Source organism: Ruditapes philippinarum, unplaced genomic scaffold, assembly GCF_026571515.1.
Source record: "Ruditapes philippinarum isolate M1 unplaced genomic scaffold, ASM2657151v2 ctg21681_1_1_1_1, whole genome shotgun sequence".
Classification (NCBI taxonomy): domain Eukaryota; kingdom Metazoa; phylum Mollusca; class Bivalvia; order Venerida; family Veneridae; genus Ruditapes; species Ruditapes philippinarum.
In genome coordinates, this window is record NW_026856933.1 from 1 (window position 1) to 12081 (window position 12081).

At 33.1% G+C, this 12081-nt stretch overlaps 2 protein-coding genes across 2 annotated transcripts; one reads left to right on the plus strand and one right to left on the minus strand.

Annotated features, from left to right (window-relative positions):
- Positions 1-278: 278 nt before the first annotated feature.
- LOC132748183 (placenta-specific gene 8 protein-like) lies at positions 279-6896 on the minus strand (the record flags this gene model as incomplete). Its single annotated transcript, XM_060737743.1, is given in 4 exon segments — positions 279-524; positions 1552-1688; positions 2894-3094; positions 6747-6896. Coding segments are annotated over 4 exon segments (438 nt in total). The 3' UTR covers positions 279-431.
- A 1766-nt stretch (positions 6897-8662) lies between these two features.
- Positions 8663-11366, plus strand: LOC132748184 (uncharacterized). The gene is made up of 3 exons (XM_060737744.1): positions 8663-8837; positions 9727-9900; positions 11224-11366. The coding sequence occupies exons 1-3, from the start codon at positions 8772-8774 to the stop codon at positions 11338-11340; spliced, it is 357 nt and encodes a 118-aa protein (XP_060593727.1). The 5' UTR covers positions 8663-8771; the 3' UTR covers positions 11341-11366.
- Positions 11367-12081: the final 715 nt, after the last annotated feature.

The window sequence follows — 12081 nt, forward strand, 5'->3', positions numbered from 1 at the left end:
AAAAAAGTTTATAGGCATAAGCAGCCATGTCCAATACAAGACCCAAATTGATTTTATGGTCATAAGGTCAAAGGTCAGGGTCACAATGATCTTTACACTGAAAGTTGTGGTTTCTGTAGCATAACTACAACTTGATGGTGGTGCTTTTAAAACAGATAGAATAGTACAAATACATGCATATAAAAAAAAATGTTCAGCTGTCTATGTAAATAAATATAAAAAAACATTAAAAATGACATATTTTTACAAACGTACGAATACCGTCTATAAACGCTATACTAGTTTATTTTTTTATTTCACAATTATTCCATTCATTACAATTTAAATAAAAAAAGACACACATGTACACATAAAATTATGAAATATTTTACAACGCTATAAGCGGCTTAATTTATTAAAACGTTATAATTCACATTATTTTATATATTTGTTTATAGTCCCACGTCGTCCAACTCCTTAGACATCTGACATATTGCACAGGGTTCACAGAACAAAGTTGTTAGAAAATCTTCAACAATTGAACCCTGAAAAGATATTTATTTAAACAAATTAATTTAAGCTAGATTGTGAAACAAGTTCTTGCAACTTATATTAATCACTTTCGAGTCCGCTTCCTGGAACCGACCAGTACTGGTGGAAAATGGTTTTGACTCGGTTTGGGTTCGAACGCATGATCCTTGGTTGAGAGACAGACACTTTAAAAACCAGGCCACCGCTCCCCTTGAAAAGATATTGAATATAAAGATATGTGTTACATATTCGATGCATTCGCCACTATGTTTTAAATAAACGATGAAGCAATATGTTATACCAATAATTTTCAGCTTTCGATAAATCAATTTTCATATAATTATGTGTGGCAAGTTTTTGCATTTTATAAAGATCCAATATTATACAGAGATGGTTAAAATCTGTATGTAACGTGAAATAGAGCTTATATTTATAGAGCTTATATTTTGGATAGTATTTGAAATTAGAAAGCAACGGGCCTCTGTAGTTTGATTTCTACAATACAAAGTCAAATGTTTTGTACTTAAGGAGGAAATCTTAAATATGCACTCTTCAGTGACTTTAAGGGACGGACACAAAGTTTGGCAAATAGACATTTTTTGGACGTAAGCATTAGTTACTTTAATAAGTAATTATTTCACAATAGACATCATTAAAGTTAAAAGCAATTATTTGGATTTTTTTAAAATCTGGAAACTATGTAAAGTTTTTAAAATGGCATTTACTTTATTTGATTAAGGGATAATCTTATATCTAAAATTGAAATGTCTTTATTTGTATTACAACAACTACTACTGTACACATAATGAAAATGTTACGCATTTAAATATAGTAGGTAAGGTTTATCATTTTGACAGTATCCCTTTTAAATAAAACCATTAGAAATATCAAATGTGGGATTATTATGCTCTATGACATGAAATACTGCCGTAAATGTCATTTAAAGGCACGCCTACTGCGCCAAGGACTAAAACTCACCAAAAAAAGATCGTCTGATGAAAACATATGAAACGAATCAAAAGTTATACAAAGTAAAATTACCTTAATTCCAAATAACGTTCTAACTTTTACTCTCAATGCAAATGTTGCACAAGGTAGGAATCCCATAAATGGCGTCTCCCCTAGTCGTATTGCTGCCATATATTTATGATAACACCAACAACAGTACAAACTGCATTCTGAAATATTAAATGTAATTGTAGGAGTTATCTATGGTAGCTAATTTGCGCCATTCGTGTTTTAGATCCGCGATCCCGCCAAGCGAAAAGTCAAGAATTGACGAGTTTAAATGGGGCGCGGAGCGAAAAGTCGATAATTAATGGGGGCGCGGGGCCAAGTTGCCCATTTGGGGGTTTTAACCCACGCGCATCAGTTGCAATACAGTTGACAGTGATTCTTGCCTATTCGAATACTCTTCAAAGTTGAGGTAATGAATTAGGGGTGATCTACATTCAGTCCGTGTCGCCTTGTTATCATTTTAGCAGCAAGATGACTACTGTGACATAGCGACTGGCTTGGTCGAAAATATTTCCTAAATATTAAAACATCGACTTTTTATTCCCCCACTCAGTATGGGGGATTTAAATTTTTTACTTGTCTGTCCGTCCCAGAACCTATAGTGCCCCATAAATAATATAGGCAGGGTCATGAAATTTTACATGAACGATTGTCAACATAATTTTAGTGTGCACCTGGGGTTTCGCTTGTCGATTCGGGCAGTCATGCCAGAGTTATTGCCCTTGACTCAAATCAGAAATTGTCAACTTGTGTCGCGTGTAGCTTCAACAGTTTTTGAACTTGGGGCATGGTCATGGAACTTAACATGAATGTAGTTGTTCATCTGAGGTGTAGCTCACACACATGTGACGTATATGTTTGTATTTTCATTTTTAAGCCGCATTTTGGTAAGTGAGAAATACGTTTTGGTAAGCATAGAACAACTCAATTCAACCGAATATGGCACATTTCACGTTCCATTTTTGGCTGGAAGGTATGCCATATTCGATCGAATATTTCACACGTGTGACAAATTCGAACCGAGTGTCATACACGGCCCACACGGCGCAATCTGGCATTTTCTTTTATCTCCGTGTAAAGTTGCTGGATTCAGTACTATATATGACAGTTTAATTCATTTCATAATTAAAAACACATTTTAGGTTACTTTATGCCTATGATATAACGGTTTTAATAATATTTGGAATAATGATAAAATATGACTTATTTCGCTTGAAGAGATATTATTGATTGTAAAGAAAAAAATGAGACAGTTTTTTATAAAACTAAATGAGGCAATTTGAACCAGAAAAATAAAAGAGAACTACGCCAAGTGTTGCTTTTAAGGAATAGCATTATATATATTTATTGATATATGTTAGCATACTTGTTGAATTACCCTCCTCACAAGAACACAGTTTTGTTTTCCAGTCTCTTTCACTTAGTGTGTCATCAAAAGACGCCGGTGTTACCATTCGACCTTGAGCTTTACTGTTTGACCTTTCAGTCTTAGGTTGAGCTGTCACAGGGCTTTCATCACTGGCTGTAAAAGAACCACCTGTCATCACAACTGTTTCATCATTTTGAGCTGAAACGATCATTAGCGGCATATTAATATTTTAACTGACTGACCTTCACAAGCCTCTTATAACCATTTTCATTTTAAAGGGACTCCCCTGAGTTTATTTTTACATACTGACACTGGAAATATTTCCGGATGTTTATAAACCATTTTATGTGAGTCAGAACCAATACATGTTATTTGTGTGCAACATTGTAGATCATTCCTTTCCTCCGCTTTTCCAGAATAATAGTTTTTAATGTGAAAAATGACCAAAAGATAAAAAAGAGCTACAATACTTTTCACTCAAATAGGGCAATAAACCTTTGAATTGCTCTAACTATTGATTTTAGATTTTATAACGTGTATACGAGTATTTCTTTATCATTCTTCACAAATGTTTATATTTTAAGTGCTTCACTTGATCTCGGATCTTAATCCGCGACTTGATCTATGACAAAACAAATACAAATTGTATATTTTAGGCTTTTTGACGTGAGTGGATATCCTTTTATGAATACATTACCTTTTAATGAATCTTCTTTTTCGGTGTGATCATTTATTGTTGGACACATGTTTTAACAGTTTTTCATTCATTTATTTCAAAAGCTGGATAGTGAAGGTATCCCGGCCCCTTTTCGTTTTAGCTCCGTAGTTAAGTATTAATATCATTTTTCAAGGAGTTTCATCTTTATTGTTCTCATAGTATGCTATGAAGTACGAGCTTCGTCATCCAGGTAAGGTTTCGAACTATAGTAAACTTTTGCAGGTTTACTTGCTCTTAATAATATACTATTAATTACAACACTACGTCAGATGTGTTATATTCAGGGAGCATTTAAGAAATAAATAAATAAATACATACATAATAAATAAATAAAGAAAGAATACAATTAATTTCATTCCTATTTCAAGTATGGTAAAGCAGGTAGTTTAATATACTTCATTCATCTTGGTATGAAGCATTAAATGCAGCATCAGCTGCAACAACAAAACATACAACAGCAACAACAACACGATTTCTTAAGCAAGTAGGTACAAGTTATAATGTTGATGCTGTTCAAAGACGCCGCCAAACGATGTGGACAGCCAATCAGCATTGAAAATCGTTCTCTATTACAGTTGAATATCCGAAGCACAAATAAATTTTTTCTCCATGTTATTGGTATGTGCTCGTTGTTCAATAATAAAGTTGCATATTTTGTGAAAAAGTAGAACCTTATGCATAAATTTACAAAATGATGCCAGGTCTGAAATTCTTGAATGTTTGTAAGTTGCAACAAAGACTATAACGTCTGGTCGATTCAAAATAAAATGGATAACAAATAGAATTGAAATGATTGGTATACTTAAAATAAATTTCAGACAATATGTGCTGAGAATATACCCATTTAAATATTGGTACTAATTGCATAATGTTCGAATAATTTTTAGGACAAACTGTTCTGCAGAGATCTCCCCTAACAGGCCGTAACGTAACCGGTTTGTTGTACTTTCTTAACGGTTGAGTGAGAACCGCTTCTCTGATAGTGGGCGTGGTTTAGGCTTTGTAACTTGCAATTAAATGATTCGACAAGTGATATTGATCAAAGTTGTCCTGGTTTCCTTCTACCCCGTCAACGAAGACTAAATGTTAGCATCTGGAGCATAATATCAAATTTACTATGACAATTTAAGGCGGGGCCGAACTTCAACAGAGGCGAAGGAAATGAAGTAAGTGACACTGCCTCAGTTGTCACCTCTCTCAACGGTTAAGTGTCAGAACGATCGACTATCGACTGGCTCATTGGCACGTTATTTATTATGTAAAAAATTTAGATAATGATAAAAAATATGATATTCAAACATGGCACTATCACTTCAGTTAAACGTTTATTCTTATCTCTTAAAGCCCTGTGACATGTTGTACATCATAAAAGCTATTTTTATTAGATAATTTAAAAACAAGGTGACTTTGTTAAAACAAAAAATACACAAAATTAAGTCTAAAATTTCCCCATTGCTGTATGGACAAATGCTTTTCTACTTGTCGCCGCTTGCAAGCGGCGTCTAATAAAAACACTGTTATCCACTAGACGTGCACGAAACATGAAATATTCACATCATCTAAACCTCAAGTATTACACTTCTCCAAAACATCTGTTACGTAATCAGTATCAAAATAATCAGTCTGATTCAAACAACACATTTTAATAGTTAAACATAAACTATAGATGTTATCTATATGAGTATATACACTGTCTGACTTTATTTAACCGTTAATTGTCTTAAGAAATGACGTAAGAAGACAGTTATCTTTATATAAAAATGTAATAGAATTTGTATTTCAAAGTCATTTCTACACAAAAACTATAAAACATAGTTCGTTTCCTGCCAAGAATTTATCTTTCGCTGAGTCATACATATGTTGTTTATATCTTACATCACTGGCAGTATAAACTAACACAGAGAGCTTCCCCAGCCTTTAGGCTTATCAGTAAATCTTCACTGAACAAACTAAATTGTTTCCTATTCAAACCATCAATCGAGTAAACATAAAGTGGGTAACTTGATTATTAGTTTAAGGAACATGTTTTTCAATTTATAATAATCTAACTAGTACGACCAGAATAATAAATAATACAGTCAGGCATGTCTTCTAAGACTCACGTTGAATATGACTCCATCTCAAAACTGTTCAAATGTACTTGAGTTTACTTATTTGTTTAGGGAAAATAACTGGTTTTGACATGTTGAACTGTAGAGAAAATGTATTGAGATGAGAAGCTAAATATAGTAAGGAAACACCTATGTTCAGAGCCTTTTTAATGAATTGCGTTTGAATTTAATATCTTATGATTTATTATATTGTTGTAAAGCAGACGACCGATGAAGACATATCTGTAATATTATGTAATGCAATGTTTTGCCTTTAAAAAAACTACAATGTATGCATTAAGGTTACTTGTGTTATAATAATGATGTTTGAAAAAAAAGTATTTTAATTCAATTTGACGTGTTCAAACGGACGCAAAAACTCACTCTGCTGCCATAAAAACCAGAGTGTTAAAATACATTTTAGCGTACTGATATATGTGATACATGTACACATAGGTGCCGGAACGGACCACTGGTTTGTAATAAGGCATTACAAATCATTCACTTAACCGGCGGAAAATAGTAGCACGTGTTTCCGCTAGCGATAACAATTAAATGATAGCTTTCTCTCACAGTGATATTTCTCAGAATTAATGAATGAAAATGTAAAGTAGGGTATTGTATGACAAGCGTTGGTGGTATAACAGAAATATTTTCATCAAAGAGAGGGAAATTGCACGCGCGTCTGCTAAACAAATTAATGCAGGAAAAACACCACTGATGTTTTACAAGGGGAACTATTTAGACAAGTGTATTAGGATTCATTTTCATGTATAAAAAAGAACTTGTGTACACATTTTAATAACCGTCGGAGATAAATAGGCTACTCGTTGTTTTCTTTCGACGATTAATTACTGTTCCTGTACATGTACATGTAGATCTTTCCTGTTAAAACCTACAATTTCTTTATTTTTTCTTATTTTTTAAAGGTACAAATATATTACAAGCAAATGATGAATAATGAATAACTGGTTTATGTCTAGAGGAAGTGTTAACATTTGATACACAGATTTTATCATAAAGCATAAATTGACAAAATTACCTGCCATGATCTTGTCTTGAAATAGTTGTTAACTCCTCAATTCACGTACAATGGAATGGTGCAGAGAGACAAGGTTATCGCCGAGTTTGATGTAAAGAAATGCAAAAAGTCCGACATACAAATTCTGGTTTTATCCCTCAGTTCGCATCGTATTTTATATACTTTTATATATAAACACTACATCTAATCTATCATTAACTATACGATATTAATTTATGATAGGTGTAAAAGAAAAAAATGAAAAGAAACACCGCGTTTATGTCCTATAATCCAGTGCAAGTGTACACAAAAGAGAAAGAAAAAAAGAAATTTTATCTGCACATTTCGCACGTGTTAAGAATGGGAGAGTTATACGAGAGTTATACGCTGGTAGTAAACGATTACAGGTAATCATATCGTATCAGACGCTCGCAGAACATTCCAGGCACAGAGCCTTTGAACTAATCATCTTAATATGTATGTTTTATTTTTGTCTCTTACGAGCGTTCTAACAAAATTTCGGCTGCTGCAAGCCGAATGCAATCATATTTCACTAAAATTACTGCATGTTATATGTAAATTTTGTCCAGAAAATACAAGCCAATTTCTTGAATGTACTTGTCCATCTTTCAATCGGGATAAAATCATTCATCACTTTTCTGCCAAATAGAAATTACTAAATGAAACGCGAGCAGCAGTGCAGACCAGACTAGTGTTTTCTTGTGTGTGCGGTTTTCTTTTTCGTTTTTTGGCACTGGTCACATGGATAGAACGAGTTTCCGTCAGCAAGCATGCTAAGGCTTTCATAAATAAGTATTTTGTATCACAACATATTGCACAGTATTTTATCTAAAGCAAACGCATAACAAATCTTACAATTGCATGCATTGTAACCAATCTTTGATTTTCTTGATCATTCCTATGAAGCGAAATATTTACTTGTATGTAGTTTCAAGTGCAGGCGTAAAATTATTTGTAATCTAATATGTTTCTTATTTCGTTTTTTCATTTGCCGCATGATATAACAGTAGCTTGTTTCAAATGCAAATATATATCAAAATTCAATGACCAGGAATTGAGATTGTTTCTATTTCTTCAAGTCAAGCCACTTTTTTTAAGTTTTAAAGGGGGACATTGCCATTTTTTCATTGCCTCGTTTTGAATTTTTCATTCATTATTCTGTAAATGTCCTCAAAATTAATACACAAGGCAGTCACGTGAACAAATCTTTTCTCATTATAAAGTATTATAGGATGGTTTTCTAACCTGACCCACATGGAGCAGGATAAAGCGTAAAGATTTCAAAAAAGTTGTCACAATGACCTTTGAAAAAGTCAAAGAACATGTCAAATGAATGACTTGGACTTGTTTCAATCAAACAATATCCACAATATATGTTATTGCAACTTCCAGGATTTGTTCAAGTCACAAAACTTGTTTTAAAACTACTCGGTGATTCTGTCGACTTTTAAATTTTGTTCAATATAATATATAGATATATTTACGCTTCAAACCCAAAATATATGGAATGAATACGAATTTTCATGCTGGGATTAAAATGTCATTTTAGAGTGATTTGAGTTCATAAGATCATCTTGATAATTTTTTTATTATTTTGCCTGAGTATCCCTTAACATGATATTTGTAATCTGTCACAAATAACATAACACAGGCACATTATTTTACATCACATATCAGCTTCATCTCCGCTCTGGTCAGGTCTGATACAACTTTTCGGACATTATCTTTTGGACAACATTAGTCATGTGCGATCCGCAGGCAATTTTCTTGTCCAGTTTAGTGTTAATTGTAAATTTGTTAAAGATAAAATCAGATGTTTCTTTAATACGTCCGTTATCGTGGTCTGCATCAAATACTATCTTTCACACTTACCTGACCACCACCATGTCCTTAAGGCTTTGAATGAATGTATCCGAAACAATCCAAACATATCTAGTCAGAGGTTTACTGCATTACATCTTAATAAGGACTCGCTGTTGTTTTAAAGAAGAAAACACATCAAAAACAACAACTTTAAATTTTAGCATGGATTTTCGAGTATTACAATCGTCTATTTTTATCGGATTATTTAACTGCATTTTAGCGTCTAAGGTAAATTTATATTCTCTTCATGATACATAATACATTGTTTATATGTTGTAAATGAAAATATGATAAAAAATATTTTATATTCCTAGTCAACGGGATCAAATGACAGGCATTGTTTGGTTTTTATTGTAAATACTTAAAGATATACAGTAAATATGCTTTAATTTGATATAATTGTTACAATTTTCTTTGGAAATATAAAATAAACATGTTTTTACTTCACACAAAGTAAATAAGTTATGTTTAAATTTATACACACTATAGGTGGCCATTATATGACTATATAGTGTCATTAAGAAAACTGGCAGTTTTTGTAGTTCTGTTTTAACGAAAATATCAACTTCACTTATCCTGTAATAGGGAAAGAAGTTACATGCATGTAGTTTATTTATTCTTTTATTCAAATAAGACATAAATATTAAGTATGATTTCAATAAATTTGTGATTCAAATATTTTACTCAAGGATGAGCAAAGTATATTAACAGCGCTATCTTTAAATAATAAAGATAGTAAACATGCATTTCTATATCAGTGAAAACCAATGTCCTTTTCTGATAGCTAGTATACAATGCTCCGATATATTGCTCAAAGCTTTAAGAAATTTTAAAGAAAACTATTCCATTTTTTGTCATTTTAAGCAAATCGCTGATAGAATGATTATATTTTATCGAAGATATTAAGTAATAAAGAATAAATGGGACATACAAATTATATTTTAGACAAACACAAAATCAGAACGAATACATAGTTTAAAGGAAAAAAATCGTTTACAAAAAGGCTACCTCTATATAAAATATAACTTGTGTTATATATAATTATATATTGTATAAAGATTGCTTACGTTATCCTTCCTGTAAAGCTGTGTGCATTAAGAAGTTATATTTTATTCAGGTTTATGAGTGGCAGAATAATTGGGGTTCAGGCTTGTCGACTAAGGAGTTTGCTCAAATTCATGAACTTGACAAAACTATTACCCACTATGCAACAGATGAAAGCGTCTCGGGAAAAAGTTCCCCGGCTGTCAGCCTTTATGATCTTAACACGAGAGAAGATGATTTTAAAAAGGTACGTAGAATTAGGGAAAATATATTTCATTTGTTTCTGTCTTTGATTTTCTTGGATTTTAAGTATTATCGTCACTGTAAAGATCATATGAAGACTTCCAAGATTTACTACTGAACCAAGGTCTCAGGTTCCCTTTCGTGCATTATTTTAGGCATGTGGGAAAAAGGTCTTACCAGGTAGAGTGTTATAGGCCAGTTGGTAACGTCATTATATGTAGCATGACGTTGACGAAAATATAATTACATGTATACCACTACTTAAAATATTACCTAAAATGATTCCCCGATTCCTAAACAAGCAAGCCGCCAAAACATGAACATATAGAAAATATTCAATAATGTGGCTGATTTGTGCCATGTCGTATTTTCGGAGCAAAAATACAAGTTTGCACAAATCAGCCACCAAAGAAATATGAGAGTTTACATCATTAAGGACACCGCCGTTCATGATACGTGTTCCCCAAAAATCTGATCATTTAATACAGTGTTATTAATAGTTATGAAAATTACAGGGAGTTAGGATGAATAATACATTTAGGAACGCGGGGGTTGCTGGGTAATAGAAGAGATTAAAATAACAAACTTACAGAAATGGTGAAATATATTTACAATTTAAACAAAGGAACCACTACACAAAACATTTACACGATTACAAGACAGTCATTGTTTCTTCTCGTATCTCGTTTTCTTTCTTTTTTACAAAATTCCCAAAAAGGCATATTTATAGAGAGTGTTTCGATAACAAATATGCATGTATAAATACGGGTATTACATTCAACAACGTATTATACTGTACACTTCTTAATATATTATTCTTACTCAAACGGTACAGTTTGATAAGTTTCGACGTAGTTAACATATAGCAATGCAGTAAAGAGTTATTCTCTCACATCTCACAACTCGAATACTAAAATGACACGAAGACGTCTTAATTCGGCCGTCCGATTTGCTCAGCAGGTAGAGCGTTTTCCAGGCTGTGAATCGAGTGACTCGGGTTCGATTCCCGGACGGTGCATGACACATTCTTTGTGATTGATCATAAAATCCGTTCTACGCTCATTCGCACTGTACCTCTGTTCTGGCTTGTACAGGAGTAATCAGTTCCCTGCGAAAGTGAAGGCAACTGGTACTGGTAAACTTATTGACAGCCTGTCCAGGGATGAGGCGGTGGTTAAACTGCGTTTGGTAAATTCAGAGTGGCTTACTACCAATACCACCGCAACCATGTCTTGACTCATCACAATTTACAGTACATGTTGTATTATTTTTAACATAAAAATATAAAGAGTCGTTTTTGTTGCATTATTTTTGTTTTATAATTCAGGGAATACTTGCTATTAGACCACTCGTGGCAAAAGGCAGTCAAGTCTGTTTCATTTCACAAGTGGTAAAATACTGGCCTGGAACCGAAAAAGCTGTAACTAACCGACATGGGGTATGATATTTTGTGCTTATATTATTCAATTTAAGTTTGATACGTACATTATAAAGTAAACACTAAACTATTATTCGCTTAAAGTTTGATTAGTTCATTGTGTAGTAAACACTCCAACAAATATTTTAGAATGTCCTTAACCTACTTCAAGAGTTTTAATCGATCATAGGCGTCGTGATAAGACACCTTTTTTATTGGTTTGAAAAGGTTTCAAGCAGTTTTAAGAATCGACCTATAAGAACCGGCTGCTCGTACAGACTAGTAATATCTAGCTCGATGGTAGGTGTATACAGGGTTTACCGAATTTTCGCTATAAAAAGTTAGCCGAGAGCTAAAGATATTCCAGTCTGTACTGACATACGGTGTTTGAATCTTTTTTTGCATATTATAACCGTGTATATCCAGTAACGCAGGAATGTGTAAATAACGCAGGAATTGTGCTAAAGTAAGGCATAATTGTGCAATTTATTGGCTAAAACGAGCACCGCGATAAGTAAATGTATCAATATTTTGTCTTGATAAGACACCTTTTTTTATTGGTTTGAAAAGGTTTCAGGCAGTTTTAAGATTCGACCTATAAGAACCGGCTGCTCGTACAGACTGGAATATCTAGCTCGATGGTAGGTGTATACGGGGTTTACCGAGTTTCCGCTAAACAGTTAGCCGAGAGCTAAAGATATTCCCGTTTGTACCGACATACGGTGTTTGAATCTTTGTTTGCATATTATAACCGTGTGTATCCAGTAA